This window comes from Cariama cristata, unplaced genomic scaffold, assembly GCF_000690535.1.
Source record: "Cariama cristata isolate BGI_N322 unplaced genomic scaffold, ASM69053v1 scaffold5099, whole genome shotgun sequence".
Taxonomy (NCBI): Eukaryota; Metazoa; Chordata; class Aves; order Cariamiformes; family Cariamidae; genus Cariama; species Cariama cristata.
This window is the reverse complement of record NW_009637281.1, coordinates 6,796-24,337: the sequence shown is the minus strand read 5'-3', so window position 1 is coordinate 24,337 and position 17,542 is coordinate 6,796. Positions and strand designations below refer to the sequence as shown.

Below are 17,542 nucleotides of genomic sequence, written 5' to 3'. Positions count from 1 at the left end.
GCAGCATTACCCGTTTAATTCTCTTGCCAGCCTTTAAGGGAAGGGGAGCAGAAGGGAAGAACCTCCTTTTTGCCAGAAGTCAAAATCAAAGCAAGACTTTCAGAGGTATATTCATTATTTCTTCAGGCAATATCAATAAAAGATCTTTTCTCTGTCTTGTTTACTCTCCAATCAATGACAATTTCTGAGAACACCAAAGGAAAAGAAGTTTTGGGTATTGCATTGCATCAGGCAGAGGAATACAGTTGGAAACTGAATTCTTCTCCTCTAGAAACGTTTAGTCTGTAAATTAAGCCAATACTGTACACTGTGTGGTGAGAGTGAGAGAATAAAACCACTCAACTCTGTATTCATGAAATGCCTGACAAGCTCACTGTATTAAAATGATTTACAAATGGCACATGGTTGGGTTAAGGATAGCAATCTTGCTGACAGATTTTCACACAGAGGCATAAATATGTGTGTGTACAATCACACACACATACACACAATCTGGCTAAAATCCCGGTTGCAAAAGCTTTCTGAGTCCCTGAGATGTGTTCTTTGGTATGCAACTTTGTAGGTAGAGAGCTTTATTACAACTGTGTGGTTGTGTTTGGAAAATATCTCCTGGAATTTAAAATCACAATTAGATCTGAATGAAGTATCTCAGTAAGGAGCAAAATCTTTTCTTGCATTGCAAAATTATCTAATTTCTTCTGAAAAATCCCAGGAGTAGCTTGTTTATTTTTAACCCATCTTCCTTGTGTGTAAGGAAACTCTAATAATTTTGCAGCTAAATATTCCAATTTATATGTTAAAAGCAGAACACCATGAGCTTCACAGTGATGCAGCATATTAAACCCTCATAATGAAACTAAGAGGTGAGCCCTGCAGCATGCTGTGGATAGGAAAGTCTTCATGAGATATATATATATAGCTGACTCAAAACTGAAGAGTGCTGGTGTCCTTGATTTTTTAGAAAGAGCTGCTGCTGTGGAGCAGGTGGACAGAAAGGACAAAGGGAGTACAGTGCAGATACAATGTGGGCAGAAAAGGAAGCAAGAGCCAGCTCTAGAAATAATTGTCAGAAAAGCGGAGGCCAACACAGCTGCAGTCCGAAAATGGACAGGGAGAGGTGTGACAGGCATATGCATGAAGTAAACAAAATTTCACAACAGCACAGCTGAAGAAAATTCACTATGGATTATGGACTTAGAAGTACAGGGTCAGAAAATCCACCTCAAGGACTGTGGCACCCCTTCCTCCCTCCTCAAAGGTAATGCTCGGGTTCTGGTACGAAGCTGGGTATGCCTGTGAGTACACTGAGGTGGGCGAGGTATATCTTCATCCTCTATGGACCTGGCAGATGCCAGGCTGTTCCTTCAGATTCAGGATGTAGCATAGCACGAGATCTGCGTATGAGGGTAATTCAGCTGCAAAGCAGCAAGCAAAGGTTCAGAAGACAGGTGAGCTCTGCTAATTTACTATCACTTGGAGTGTTGAGATAGGAAAGGCTCAGAAGGGGCCATCACATCCAAGGAAACAAGAAGGAACTACGGAAAAAAGGTACTACAATGGACATGTTTATCAAGGTACAGAACTTGTAGAAGACTGTCAGTTGTCTTGAAAAAGTTTCCTAGATACATGACTTGCATTAAACCCTTTCCAAGTCTGTGTGGTCCTGTTACATGCAAAGTGCATGAATGAGTTGCCTTTTTTCCTGTTGCTAGCTGGTTTCAATAAAGTCTACATAAAGAATCAGCAGTTCTCAGCACAGTGTGTGACAATGTATGAATCGGGAGGAATGGCTATCCAGAGGCCATCACACACTTGTCTATCAGATCACGTTGTAACTGAGTCCAACACAACTCACCATTATACCACCAAAAGGAATCGAAGGTTGAATGTACCTCTTTATTTTGTCTTTTTTTTTTTTTTTTTTTCCAAGATCCTGACATATAGATCATCATAAACTGTGTCAGGGGGCTGGTTCTTGCTAGCGATGGGATGCAAACAGGTAAAAGGGAGGAAGCATTGACTGAGTTGGTAGCAGGATGATACAGCTTACAGACTCAGTAGGCTTTTTGCATTTCATGGGATACCTGGGTATCTAGCCCACCACAGGATCCTGAATTCTGAAAAGGGAATGTGTGCCATGCTGCTCAGCAGACCAGCAATGGCTGTGTGGACTGAGGAACTGCTGTTTCTCAGCACAGACTTTCACCTATGGTTTCCACTTCACTACTTTATCACTACTGAGGTTTAGATGGCTTTTGCCATATGTAATGACACTATCGTTTGTGCAGGGTCCTTCCATGTAAAAAAAAAAAAAAAATGCACTGTATGCTGCCTGTTAAAAGTGCCTTTCTCATACATAAGAAAACTGCAAAACAAGAAAAGAACCACAGAAGGAAATTCCTTTTTTTCAAACACTTTGTATAAGCATGTCCGTACTTTCTCCCTTTTGGCAGTACGAAACAAATTCTTAAAGCAAAACTGGCAGCTCAACTCTGTCAGCACTAAAAGTGCTTATTTCCATGAAGTTGTAAGGCTCAGAAAACATAAAGCCTGTCAATTGCCCAGGCCACCCCTCCCACACCCTTAGAGGATTGTTGCTGTCATGGTTTGGTCTCTGCTTCTAGTGTATTTCCAGCTTCTCTACTTAAAGCTGATATTCATTCCCACCCATGAAGCAGAATTTGTTCTTGCTGCTGCTGTTGTGTGCTTTTTAATGTTTGTTTGTGTTCACCGCAGGGCTGGGACCAGCTGCCTGTGTCTGAAGAGCTGCTGATGTTTATGAATGAGCTACTGCACGCAGTAAGCAAGGCCCAGCCGAAAGTCTGGCAATATGCAATACGGAAAATTTTGGCTGATTCTTCTGCTGCTTGTTTCCAGGTTAAATCACTTGTTCTTCAGCATCCCACCTGTAAAAAAGGGTTACAAACTCATTAAGTTAGAGGAATATGGCACTGTTTTTTTTCATATGCACGTTTGCTGCTGTCATGCATGGGCTTACTGAAGCATGTGCTAGGTATATCTGTTTCCCCACAGTTTTTCTACTCACATGAGCCATCTGACCCATAGCTATTTCTGGATATGTAGCCTGTTGACCACCACAGGTATCACTGTTGACTGTGTTAAGACTCAGGCTCACGGGCAGATCTCCCTAGTTTAGCAAGTCATTCCATGTAAGCAGAGCTGTGGTCTCTTTGTCCATATCCATAGCGTGTAGCAAACACAAGGCACTGAATTCATTTAAACTTGCAATGCAAGAGCACTAAGTGAAATTTGCGTTATTTTGCATTTGCTGTGGGTTCAGAGCTTGTGTCCAGCCAGCCCCCATGGCTCAGTTGGTGCCTATTGATCTCATATACCTTGGTAACTTTGACCATGTCTGCACCCTCAGGCTCATGTGCATTCAGATCATAAAAAGTACACCCAAGACTATTTGCAGAGCCTCTCTGCAATATGGTTTCATCCTACCTAACGTTTATGCTACACTGTTTTCCATATGAGCTCTGTCCTGCCCACTGTGGGACTAGCTCGCTCTTGCTTGGGTTGGGACATATCTGGTATGCAGAGAGGCAATTCCTGTTTTCTTTTCCTAAGTGTAAGAGAACTTTATGCCCATAGTCACTGGAGCCTTTGATTCCCTATGGTATCTCTTTCCTCATTGTGTCAGTGTCTGTATATGTCTGTGAGGTGACCCATTGCCTGCAAAGGTTACTAGCACTGTTCTCTTACTGGTGTCCATGCCTATGCAAAGGCTGCCTTGCCTCTTGCTGGGATTCCAGAGGAAAGCTAGCTTGCATGTGCATATCTTCTTTTGAAGACCCTTCTCTCCTCTTTCGTGTAGTGGCTGCTGTATAGCAATTGCCTGAAGCAGACCCAAATTAAGACAAAACAATCCAGGACCTTGGATGTTGGACTCCTTGTACCTCTCAGGGACTGGATGGGCTAAAGTCCTTGGATTGCACATAGAGTCGAAACACAGGGAAAACTGGGGCTTGCTTTCTCTGTCTGATCCCCCACATGTCTCCTATGCCTCACTTCACCTCTTATTACAGTGCAGCTTCTTCAAAATAGTGAATCAATGTTTGCTGGTTTTCCCTCTCACAGTTCATTGAAAGATCTTAGCAAAACCACACCCCTCAATCAACACACCCCTGGGCTCAAGATTTTATAGAACAGGCGTCAGTCCATATTATTTATTGTTGCTATCTAGAGATTTGGGCTCTTCCTATCACCTGCTAGTTATAATCCTTTTGTATTTATCAAAAGAACTGTTTTATTCTGGTATTCTTTAACATCAACCGCACAACAATATTCCTTGTAGTCTTGTGATAATTTCAAACATGCAGTTTAGGGCAGAATTCAGAGAGTTTTCAGCTCTGTAGCCAGAATCATACCTTGTGGCTAGGGTCTAGTAAGAGCTGGTACATACACAGATGCTAATGCACCTCACATGATGCAGCTTTAGAGCTAGGCTAAGTTGCTCTGGATGTTGGCTGACTAGATCCCACTGTATTCCTTGTGGATAATTCTGCCCAAGTGTGCTTTTAGATGACATCATGACAGAGATATTTCCTTGCAAAAGCATCTAGGGACCAGCTACAGTAAACACTGTGGGTTTATCTGTTTTAAAAGCTGCAGTTTTCAACAATCAGCAAAAGTTCACTGGGAGAGGGATGTGATAGCATAGAGCGGCAGAGGTGGAAAGAGATACTGGTAAGGACACATTGATACAGTCAGTGATGGTAGCTCACACAGCTGGTCCTAGGTCCCTGGGCTCAGATACATCACTGCAGCCACCAGGTACACCCCTTGGACATACATCACTGCTATTGCCCTGGCTGACACAGCCTAACTGCTCAGGAACCAAGCTGCCAACTTAACCCCAGTCAGGTTTTGCAGCCTGTCCCTCTGCCTTTTGCCTATGTCTGGAGTTGTTGCTCTCTCTCTGCATTCTCTTTCCTTGTAGGTGCAGGCAGCACTGACGCGTGAAGGCGGAGGATTGCACTGGCACATGAGCTCCACTGTAAATTGGAGCAGGAAGATACATGAGCTGGCTGGGTGATGCTGATCAGTCCACCCCTCAATCATCCTCTCTTCCCACTCAGTCTGCCCTTTCTAAGTGCCTTTTGGGTGGCTGCAGTAGCAGGGTTGGCAGGTGGAAAATAAACAGAGAAAGGAACAAGCAGGGAAACATTTGTTCAGCAGCAGCATGGCACTCTGAGGGCTGAGAAATCCTGCCAGGGTGGTAGGGTGCAAAGATGCCTGAAATCACAGAGCAGGAAGGAACCTCTTTCCTCTTGCCCACTGCTGCTTGCATTTGAGTCTAACTAACTGAGCTGGTGGAGATGAAAGGCAGGGTAAAGGTTGCTTCAGCTCTGAGCAGATCTGGTATTTTGGCAAAGCCCTAGCTCAGGGGCTCTTTTTTTTTTGACATTCACTATTTATAAAGCACTGGTGTGAGGAGAGGCAGATAGAACAGTATTATAATTTTGCTGCTCCCTGAGTCACTCCTCAGTTTTAGCTGGCACTACAGCCAGTCTATCTTCAGCCCTGTTATGCTTTTAGAGTGCTTTAATATGATAAACAGGACATTGATAATTATTACACTATTAATAATCACCATTAGCAGTATTTTCCACATTATCAACATAGCTTGTCAGGTCATTGGAGGTTAATGAAAGAGCCTGACTGGACACTTTGAAACAAATGTCCATGTAATTTTTCAGTGCAATTTCCTATGGATAGCTGAGCAAGTCATTTCAAGTCTCCAAGATGTTGAAGTAGTTTGAGCCACACTTTTTAGCACAGTGGCATAATTATTGAGTGAAGTTCTAGGGTCATTTTTCAAGTAGGTCAGAATAGATGATCTTACGTGTCTTTCCTGACCTTAAAAAACTACTAATCTATGAACAGTTCCTCTAGTGAGGTAGGAACTAAGCCAGTAAATTTTTACAGAGCCATATAAATTCTTTAAGGTAATTTTAATTAAAATGTTCTCATTTTTTTGAACCAAGACAAAGCAAGCATACTCAACGCTGAAGCTGATTTGGTCAGTGAAAAAGTATTGCAGTTATACAGTCCCCTATCCTGGGAAAAGTCAGCACTCCTTAAGATGAAGACTTGTAAACACTCATCTTCTCACGATTCTTCCATTTTAATTATAATGTTCTTTCATGAAAATACTGTTCTCAGGAAGCCAGTATCCAGAGCACTGTCTGGTTGATTGGACAGCATTCTCCACTGTTACTGACTGCCTGGTTTTCACATTTCTTCTTCTACCCATAGATCTTGGAATTATAGAACATCTCAAGTTGGAAGGGATGTATAAGGATCATCGAGTCCAACTCCCTGCTCCTTGCAGGACTACCTAAAACTAAACCATATGACTAAGATCATTGTCCAGATGCTTCTTGAACTCTGACAGGCTTGCTGCTGTGACCACTCCCGTGGGGAGCCTGTTCCAGCGACCGACCACTCTCTCAGTGAAGAACCTTTTCCTAATGTCCAGTCTGAACTTCCCCTGATGCAGCTTCATTCCATCTCCTCGTGTCCTGTCGCTGGTCACCAGAGAGAGGAGATCAGCACCTCCCCTCTGCTTTCCCCCATGAGGAAGCTGTAGGCCACGATGAGGTCACCCCTCGGCCTCATCTTCTCCAAGCTCAGCAAACCAAGTGACCTCAGCCGCTCCTTGTAAGTCTTTTGTCCTCAAGGCCTTTCACTATCTTGGTCACCCTCCTCTGGACGCACTCTAGTAGTTTGATGTTCTTCTTATATCGAAGCACCCAAAACTGCACACAGGACTCGAGGTGGGGCCACACCCGTGCAGTGTAGAGTGGGACGATCCCCTGCCTCAACCACCCGGCTGTGCTGTGCTTGGGGCACCCCAGGACACGGTTGGCCCTTTCGGCTGCCAGGGCACACTGTTCACTCATATTCAACTTGCTATCAACCCAAACCCCCAGATCTCTTTCCACGGGGCCACTCTCCAGCCTCTTGTCCTCCACTTTGCACTTATAACCAGGATTACTCCATCCCAGGTGAAGAATCCTGGACTTGCTATTGTTAAATTTAATACAGTTGGTGACTGCCCAGCTCTCTAGTCTACCCAGATTTCTCTGTAAGGTCTCTCTACCCTCGAGGGAGTCCACAGATCCTCCTAGTTTAGTATTATCAGCAAATGTACCTAATATACATTTGATTCTTGCATCCAGATCTTTTATAAAAACATTAAAGAGCACTGGCCCTAAAATCAAGCCCTGGGAAACCCCACTGGTGACTGGCCACCAGCCTGATGTAACAACATTTACTAAAACTCTTTGAGCCTCACCTGTCAGCCAATTGATCACCCAAGGTATTGTGGACTTGTCTAGTGTGTGCTGCACATTTTGTCCAGAAGGATACTGTGAGAGACGGTATCATCAAAAGCTTTGCTAAAATCAAAAAAACCCACATCTGCTGGTTTCCCTTGGTCAACCAGATGGGTGACCTTGTCAGAAAAAGAAATTAAGTTGGTTAAGCAGGACTTTCCCCTCGTGAACCCGTGCTGGCGATGACCAAAGACTGTGCTGTCTCTCAAGTGTTTTCCAGTAACTCCCAGGATAAAATTCTCTATAATTTTGGCAGGCACTGAAGTGAGACTGACAGGTCTGTAATTACCAGGGTCTTTCTTCTTACCCTTCTTGCAAATTGGGACAACATTTCCCAGCTTCCAGTCAACTGGGACCTCTCCAGACTCCGAAGACCATTGAAATATCATAGAGAGAGGTCCCACGATAACATCAGTCAGCCCTTTCAGTACTCTGGGATTAATCCCAACAGGCCCCATAGACTTACATGCATCCAGCTGGAGCAGCAAGTCTTGGACAAGTTCAGGGTTGGCTGAGAGTTTATCGTTCCCCCAACATAGGGCTCTGGGGGTCCCAGGGCCTATCATCAGTGTTGAAGATGGGGAGAAGAAGGCATTAAACTTCTCTGCTTTCTCTACAACCCTACTTGTGAGGTGAGCAACCTCATCAAGTAACACACCAATGTTACCTCTGATCCTCCTTTGGCTCCTTTTAAAACATATTTTAAAAAGCCCTTTTTGTTGTCCTTCACAGTGCTGGCTAGCTTGAAGTTTAATCAGGCTTTGGCCACATGAATTTTCTTGTACAATGGTAAACAGCATCTCTGTCATCCTCTCATGTCACCTGTCCTTGGTTGCAATGTCCATAGACTTCCCTTTTCTGCCTAAGTTCTAGAATAAGATTCCTAGTCAGGCAAGCCAGCCTTCTGCCCTGCTTGCTTGACTTCCAACACTTTGGAATTGGCTGCTCCTGTGCTCTTAAAAGATGGTTCTTAAAAAGTGACCAGCATTCATGGACCCCAATACCTTCAAAAGGAGATTCCCAGGGGACATTACTAACTAGCTCCTTCAGCAGCCCAAAGTGTGTTCTTCCTGGTACAAGAAGACATTATGCAATTTTTATTAATGACACTTGATGAAGATAAGCAGTACAATGAATAAGGAAAATAAAAAGGTGGGGCAAAAGGTCTTTTCTGGTCACTTCATTTTCTTACCTATCTAGGCTGAGAGTCTAGCAGCTCAGAACCAAGCCTCACCCCAAAGTAAACAACATAAAAAAAGCAACTTTATTTTACATACTTTGTCAGTTAGAGGCAAGTTTGAGCGGAGTGTAGCAGATGCCTGAGAGCTACATTCCCAAGAATGATTAGTCTGAACAGAAGTGAAACTACCGATCTTTCTTGCTTTGCTCAGTAGTGATGTCCAAAACCTTAGTCCAGGTGCATGAGGTGTTGACATCTGACAGTCATGAAGTTCACCCAGTAGAAGCTTCTGCTACTGCAGCATGGTATGAGAAATGATCTCTTCAGTAGTGAGCAACAAGCCTTTCCAGATACTTCTCAGAAGCGAGACCAGGGAGCCTGACAAAAACCAAAATGAAATACTGCAGTGGAGGCTGGGAAGAGGAATATGGTTATAGTCTAGCCTGAATCTTAATTAAGAAACATCCAAGAATTTCAGTAGTAAAATGGTGGCACTGCAGACTGTTTTTTTTCTTGTGTTTGAATTAGTTTACTTAGGAGAAAGAAACAGCCTTGAAATTGGACATTAATTTGCATTAAGGTTGCTAACAAAGGACTCACCATGGCATGCTTTAATGTTCAAAGCAAACTGCAAAGCAGATTGGTATCAGTAATAAGGCACTGGTGATCCCTATTAATAGGGGTCTTGCTTTTTTTGCATCAAGAAAGAGAATGGCAGTGGAGACAAATTCATGAAGCAAAATACTTTCAAGCACAGCTAAATATGAATTGTCAATAATCCAGGTCTTAAATATTGTGACCTAAAGAAACCTGGAACTATTCAGTGTGATCCACTAGGATGCAGTCTGAGAATAAAAGTATTGCAAAATGTTCAGCGACAGTATCTTCTTGTTTGTCAAGAGCTACTAAACATAAAAGCTACAACCTGGGGTAGGGAAAACGGGAAAAAGAAGAGGTGATTCTCACAGCAACAGCAATTATTTCACATGGGACACCACCAAAATAACAGTCTTGGGGTTTGCAGGTGCAAGGCCATGAGAGTAATAAAACAGGAACAGGAGCTTGAAGACATCAAAGGAAAAATACTATTGCAGGGGCTCTGAGATACACTGTCCCAGCACCTTGTGTGAAAGGGTAGGAAGATGCAAGTGGAAGGCAGGCTACAGGATTGCCGATGCAAGGCCTTCCAGACTAGCAAGGGTGTTGCCAAAGTTAGCAGTTTTCTAGTGTCTTGTCCCTTCCTGCACCAGCCTGGACACAGGTGGAATAACAAGCTGGTGTTAAGAAGCTGTAACTCAGGGGCTAAGAGCATGCTGAAGGAGCCATCCCTTCATTGTGTGTATCCTCTGCTTTACAGGAGCTCTAGCTCAGCTGAAGTGCTCCCAGTGACAAGGGGAAGTAACCTGGCTTTCAGGATGTTCATTGTTATTGGAGAGGCTTGCATCAGCTCAACCAGAGCTGAGGATGAAGCCTTTCTCAAAACAAAGAGAAAGTATGTCTCCTATTCTGCTAGGTACCTGGTGTGGCTTTATGCTATCAAACATGCCCTGCAAGAGAAACAAAAGTGGCTTTATTCTGTTTCTCAGCAGTTCATGAAGAGTTTGAAGTGAGTTAGCATGCTGGAAACCCTTTCATACCCCTGTCCATCACTTCCACTCTGTCCAGGAGAGCATGAGACCTGCACTTCCAGAGCACAGCCAAAGCTCCAGGCACAGACTGCAACTTTCCTCAGCCCTTAGCCAGATAGAGGTATTCTAACTGGGAATACAAAGGGACGACTTTTATTTGCTCACATTTGGAAAACATTTTAAGAGCTTCTGTAGTGAATTCCTACCCATTATCTGCATATCAATTATTCAATATTTTTATTAAGGAAAACCAAGACATTCTATACTCATGTAGATGAAAGAAATCTGTAAGGTTCTCTCTCTCCCCCCCTCTCTTTACCCCCTCTGCCACTCATATATTTTCATTTTGAGACTATTCTTAACCCATATATACTTGAGTTAGGAAAATATATGTTTTTTATTAGCAATAAAACTTTACGGGGTTTTTTCTCCTACTGATATTCCAGTGATTTATGGATCCATAATCATTCACGTCACAGCCTGAGGGAGATGAGGCTGGAACAGGATAATAGCCCTTAAATCCCCTTCTCTAAGCACACGGATCTTCGTTGTCAGCAAGATTAAAACGGTCAACAGCAGTCTTCATGTGTCTATATCCCACACGGAGCTTTCACAACAACTAGAGTGGTGGCTGGCAGGGAGAAAAATGCAGAACCGCTGCTGTGTGTGATACTACTGAGATAAAGAGAGAAGAAAACAAGATTGTCAGCCTTTGTAGTCTTGGAAAGGACTGGTGCTAATTCCTTGATCAAGTGAACGCAAAGAAGGAAGAAGAGTAAGGAAAAATAGTATGTTGCAGTTTAATATGCAGCGGCAGTTTCCTTTCCTAAAACATAAAGGCAGAGAGAGGGAAGCACCAAATGTTCTCCTGCAGTCTGACAAGGGGAAGGATAACAAAGTAATGTATGTGGACAAGCAGAGTGGCTTTTCTGCTGCCGCCCCATTGAACTCCCAGCCCCTACTGCTCCTGGGACCTGAGGGGAATTACAACTATTATGTGGATGATGAAGATGAGGAAGAGGAAGAGAAAGAACAAGGAAAATGGCCAAGTGGAGATACATTTGAGGGAGAAAACAAGCCCTCATCATCCATTCCTTGCTCCCCTGCCCTTTCCTCTGGAGCCCCGGCGACAGCCTCTTCTTCATCCATGCTGAACATCAACGTTGGGGGCCAAAGCTATCGCCTCACCTACCAGGCAGTGGCCATCTATCCCAAGACCCGCCTGGGCCGCCTGGCTACCTCCACTGACCGTCGCTGCCAGCTGGGCCTGTGCGATGACTACGCTGCCCAGGTAGACGAGTATTTCTTTGACCGGGACCCGGCTGTCTTCCAGCTGGTGTATAACTTCTATGCCTCAGGGGTGCTGCGTGTGCGGGATGAGCTGTGCCCCCGTAGCTTCCTGGAGGAGCTGAGCTACTGGGGCGTGCGGCTCAAATACACACCTCGCTGTTGCCGCATCTGCTTTGAGGAGCGCCGTGATGAGCTGAGTGAGCAGCTGAAGGTCCAGCGTGAGCTGCGCTCCCAGGCAGAAGCTCAGGAGAACGAGCAGCTCTTCCACCATATGCGCTACTATGGTCCCCAGCGCTGGCGCCTCTGGAACCTCATGGAGAAGCCCTTCTCCTCTGTCACCGCCAAAGTGATGGCAGTGGCCTCTAGCTTCTTTGTGCTCATCTCTGTGGTGGCCCTGGCACTCAACACAGTGGAGGAGATGCAGCAGGTAGACCGGAAGAGTGGGGAGAGCCGGCCTGTCCTGGAGCACATTGAGACCCTGTGCATCGCGTTCTTCACACTGGAGTACCTGCTGCGCTTGGTCTCTACCCCAGACCTACGCCGCTTTGCCAGCAGCGCCCTCAATGCAGTAGACCTCATTGCCATCCTGCCTCTCTACCTGCAGCTGCTGCTCGAATGCTTTGCTGATGATGACCAGCCTCGAGGTCGAGGCTCTCAGCACGAGCATGACATTGAGAAGGTGGGACGGGTGGGCAAGGTGGGACAAGTGCTTCGCATCATGCGCCTCATGCGTATCTTTCGCATCCTCAAGTTGGCCCGCCACTCGACAGGGCTGCGTGCCTTCGGCTTTACCCTGCGCCAGTGCTACCAGCAAGTGGGCTGCCTTTTGCTCTTCATTGCAATGGGTATCTTCGCCTTCTCTGCCATGGTCTACACAGTGGAGCATGATGTCTCCAGTACCAACTTCACCAGCATCCCCCATGCTTGGTGGTGGGCTGCCGTAAGTAAATACATCTCACCTTGCTGGGTAGCCAGAGACTCTCCCTCCCTTCCCTTCCCCTTCTGTTCCTTGCTAGAGTCGCAGTCAGATCAGTGAACATCTGCTCTGAATTCTGAGATTACAGGACATATGCACTCACTCACGTACGCATACATATGCACTCATTCACCTCTGTCTTAAGCTTAAATCAAGGCTTAATCAGGCAGCCAGTGTTGAAATTCCCATTTGACCAAATGCAGACAGTACTTGCACTTTTAAAGAAGAAGTGGACAAATAGACAGAGAAGAAAAGCATTTCCCCACTTAGTCCCATTGTCAGTGTGCCAACAAAAAAATTAGCTTGTGTCAAGCTAGCTGGTTGCAGGTGGACACAGGATTTTCATTCTTGTTCTTTTTGCAGATCTACTGTGACCCATCATACAACTGCAAGATGCTAAGACATAGTTATTAACTGTAGTCTAGTCACTCAAACTTGCAAAGCCAAAGCTGTCCCAGAGCTCTGGCCATTAAAAACGCATTAGGACCAACAGTTGTTTTACACACAAGAGATTGTGTTCTGTTCCTTAGGTGGCATATCTCAGGTCACCTGCACACACACAAAACATACTGGCAGTTATTTATACTGTACCAGACTTGCAGAGGAATAAATACAAAAAGAAGCCAAATGGCTGGAGGGGTTGATAATGGGATAAACTGCCTTCTACATCTAGGTCACTGATTTGAATCCCACATCACTCAGTACTGAGAGCTAGGTAACGTCACCTTGAATCTTACTTTGCAACCTCTGGCGGAAAAAGTGTGATTTCAGTCCCATCCCAAGCACTTGGAGGGAGGGTAACTGGCTGAGTTTCAACTGACAAGCCTTAGAAATGAAGACAGAATGACCTCGTTTTATAGACTGCCACTGGGTTAGTGCTCTAAGGCATTTGGGCACATCCACTTGAGAGGTCTGAACTATCACTGACTTCTACTATACTGTGTTACATGGAGGGGTGTTTTTGAGTCAGTATTAGGTTCGCATCTTCCAGAGGCATGAAGACATAGCTGGGGACACAGAGCTGAGACAGTTTACAGTCCTCCACCTGGCTTAAATGCCTCCAGGTTCTGGCAATGTCCTGGCAGAACTGTTCCAGCATCCCAAACTTGAAATTCACCTCTAAAGAGTTTGGGAAGCAGTTCAACTGCAGACTTGGATTGCATTACCACCCGAGGATGGACATATATTCACATACAGAATGCTAACCAATCCTTCTCAAGCTATTGTGAGATCAAAATGGCAGTTATATCCTTAAAAGTGAGCTCAGAAGACAAAAGAAACACTTCTGGGTTTATCAAGACTAGGACACGATGGAAAGGGAGTTGCAGGCTGTAAGTAAACTCTTAACAAGTAATCTTCATGTGCAAGTATGGCAGTTTCACAATAATTATTTTTACAGCAATGTTTTGGCAGGTAGCAGGGTGGTTTTACCAAGGGTATTGGGGAGAGGAGGAAGTTGATTCCAGTGTATGCTATTGCCTGCAGCATTGCAGAGCTGGAAGAAAACAGCTCTGTTATGCTGCAGAAGATGTGTGCATCTATAGCAGCCTGGATCGAATCTGAGAGTAGCCTGACATTGCAGATGCTGAGAGACGGCAAAGAGCCCATATTTCGGCTGTTCATAACTCCAAGGCTTGTTCTAGCCTGTCGTCATGTACATTTCGTTTTGCAGCAGCTGATGCTGACCTCCCTAATCCATACTTATGGCAGGGCCCCAGGGGCACTTCTGACCCCTGGGCCTCACTATGGGGCTGGCTATGCCTCAGTCACTTCCCTGGGGAAGGAAGCTCACATAAATGGACTTGAAAGGAGTCAAAAGATCATCTCATGCTGGTTGATCAGCATAGGCACTGGATGCACCGAGCTGCATACGGGGCACACAGGACAGCAACCCCCACCCATCCAAGGCCGGTTCTCCTGGCCAGCAGCCCCGGTACCCCATGGCCTGCACTTCCAGTTCAGCAATGGCTGATGAGGTGTGGTGGTTTCCCATACATATGTTTGTAGTCATTCACCACATGGCAGAAAAACTGGCCCTACAGACACACGTAGATGTTTATATATGTACGTGCATATGTACATGTGCTGAATATCTTTTAAGCTGGGGCATGGGAAGGAGTGAAAAATTAGTGAATAAAGAAACAGGCCCTGTAATGTGACCTTCACCGGTCATCTTTAAGTGACATACACAGGTTATGAAAATATCGTGCATTATGCGTTACTAGAATAAGGTGATTAGCTTTACATTTTGTTATCAGAACATGCAGGATATAAGCAGAATCTTTAGGGCTCATTTCTGCAAACTGGTGACATCATAATAATTTAGATACTCCTAAGAAACCTGTATGACCATGACTACATGAAAAAGGCCTATTTAGCTGAGTGTCTCCAAAAGAGGAACTGTAGCATGCACATCGCAATTCCAAGGCATAAAACTCTTTTTAAATCCCTTTCATTCTTTAAGAGTGAAAATTAAAATATCTGGATCACTCAAATTTCATTAAAATCCAATAGCATTTACAGTCTCATACACAGGAGGAGACGTATCCCTCCCAAACTGTCAAAGGCAATGTAGAAGACTATGCTAGTGGAACAGGACCTTATCACAGGATAATGGTTTTGTCCTGGCTGGTAGAGATAAACATCTTGCCTTCATCTCAGTATTTATTTTTGGAGATATTTATCCTGTATTATCATTCAAATCCAGTGACTTAATTTCCATTAAACCAAGTGACTAATCCTTTTTATTCCACAGGAAGCACCAGGTGCATCCTACAAATGTGCTTACCCAGTGCTGTCTCATGTACCCTAATGCTTTCTTCATCTGAAATAACATTATATTTAGCATGTTAGAGGATGGCAGGCTGCACACCGTGACCTTCCAAAGACTTATTTCAGTGCTAAAGCCACAAGGGCATTACAGTGAAAGTCCTACTGCCTATGGTTTATTTCTGCCAAAGTTTCAGATTACTATTTCACAGATACACTCTGTGTCGAGATACTGTGAATTAAATAAAATTCATTGGCTGAAAAAGATCCCTTGCACAGACCAGGCAGTGCCAGATGGCAGAATCCCGCAAGTTTTACTTGCCACAGAAAAGTAAGTTATATTTACTAAATGTAAAAATTATAAACAATCAAGATGTGTGCAGTGGAAGTATATAAATTAGGAGTTATTTTATGCTGACTGGGAGTACCTCATTCATATGTAGCAACCCCATAAGCAAACATCCACGAGTTTTTGAAACCAAATTTTACAAAGAAAGTATTGCAGTACTTGGTATAGTACCAGGTCCACATAAAACAAAGTTCCTTCATACATCTATAGGCTGAAAAGAGAAAATGCTGATGTCTGAAAAGAAAAAGGGTCTGTGAAACTATGCAGACAATGTGCTGGCAAAATGTATAGATTCATATGAAGCAGGTATACTAGATATCATCGCTCCCACAAAAAACATTTTAAACAACCTGCAAACTCTTCTTCAAGGGAGAACTCAGCAAAACTTTCCCACCTGTGTACCTGTCAGCTAAAACAAACAGGAATATTCCCTACTGAAGGCACACATACACCTTACTTTTGTAACCTCTGACATACAGCTGAGCAGGAAGCTTAAACAATTTAGCACTATAAATACATGCGTTGTGAGCATACACTGTGAGCAAAAACTTCCAGACAACAGAGAAAGATCTTTGTTTTTTTCCAGAGTTCCTCGTAGGTATGTAACCTTTAAAGGGGATTTTATCTGGAAACTTCAAAGTCTTGTGTTACTTCTTCCTATAATGTAAACATTATAAAAATATATTTCACAATTAGGTGAAGCTTTTAATGTTTTTTTCATTAGTTCCTAAAACATATACGACAAACAAAGGTAATACTCAAAATACAGCCCACAGAATAAGTCCCAAAATGCTGGGTTTTACAGGCACACTGGATTTAGACACAGGGCATCTGTTCCAAGTGACATGATGAGGGAGGAGGGCTGCAGTTATCACCGGATTTGCACAGTCGGAGAGCCATCTCTATCCGCTCACCGCAGCCAAGCAAACCCATCTTCTGGACAGGCTGGTGTGGAAATTGTTTGGAAATTCCCTCTGCAGAACAAAGCTTTTAGAAATCCTTCTGAATGGTGTAAAAAACTGCATTGTTGTCCTTTACTGCATGAGAGGGATTTTTTTAATTAGGGATTTTTGCACAAGATGGATGGTACAGAAAAAAGGTCAGCAGATAGTATTTCAGATTTATGATGCAAAGTGCAAAAACACTAACTTTAAAATTGTCCCTGATTCCTGAACATATCTGTTTGTATGTTTCTTCTCAGCTAATAAGCTGAATGTTGGTTTGCCTGTAGGTCAGCATCTCTACAGTGGGATATGGAGACATGTGTCCAGAAACTCACCTTGGCCGCCTGTTTGCTTTCCTCTGCATTGCGTTTGGAATAATTCTGAATGGCATGCCCATCTCCATTCTCTACAACAAATTTTCAGACTACTATAGCAAGCTGAAGGCCTACGAGTACACAGCGCTCAAGAAAGAAAGGGGGAAGGTGGACTTCACACGGAGAGCCATGAAGAAGATATCTGAATGCTGTGGAGAAGGTGCAAACCGCCCTTTGTCACAGCACTGATAGGGTTTGTGCTTTGGGTATTGAGAGGGAATGGAGAAGCTGAACGTGAAAGAAGAAAACAGATCAGCCAAGCTAACTGAAGATAAACTGAAAAGGCCAAAAGTAACAAAAGTAGATGGTGAAGCCTGTTTTGAAGGGCATTGTTTTCAAAAGGTAAAAGGCTCAGATTACAACAATAGATATTTTTTCTTTTTTTTTCCCCCCATTGCTTTGCTAGGCTGTGAGCAGCACTTAAGTGTTCGTCAACAATCTGGAATGACATTCTTCAGATTAACCACCGAAGAACTCTGAATTAGACCCACATGAAGAGGTAATGCCCTGCTACTGATTAGACCCACAATAAAGACCCACTATAATCAAACCAAAGGAAAACAAATTCCTGCCATCAAGGGTCAGCCACCTCACTGCAGTCAAGGCAGTCTCAAGAATCAACAAATAGAATACCCAATATACTGTCTGCATTGCTGAAATTGATTTTG

At 44.0% G+C, this 17,542-nt stretch overlaps 1 protein-coding gene across 1 annotated transcript; it reads left to right on the top strand.

Moving 5' to 3' along the window:
- Nucleotides 1-10,789: 10,789 nt before the first annotated feature.
- On the top strand, nucleotides 10,790-17,063 carry KCNV2 (potassium channel, subfamily V, member 2). The gene is made up of 2 exons (XM_009708244.1): nucleotides 10,790-12,402; nucleotides 16,788-17,063. The coding sequence occupies exons 1-2, from the start codon at nucleotides 10,963-10,965 to the stop codon at nucleotides 17,061-17,063; spliced, it is 1,716 nt and encodes a 571-aa protein (XP_009706546.1). The 5' UTR covers nucleotides 10,790-10,962.
- The last annotated feature ends 479 nt before the right edge of the window (nucleotides 17,064-17,542 follow it).

Excerpts from the sequence above, each read along its gene's own strand:
- KCNV2 (XM_009708244.1), top strand. The coding sequence starts at position 10,963 with ATGTTGCAGTTTAATATGCAGCGGCAGTTTCCTTTCCTAAAACATAAA. Across the intron at positions 12,403-16,787 it reads ATGCTTGGTGGTGGGCTGCC|GTCAGCATCTCTACAGTGGG; the intron begins GTAAGTAAATAC and ends GTTTGCCTGTAG.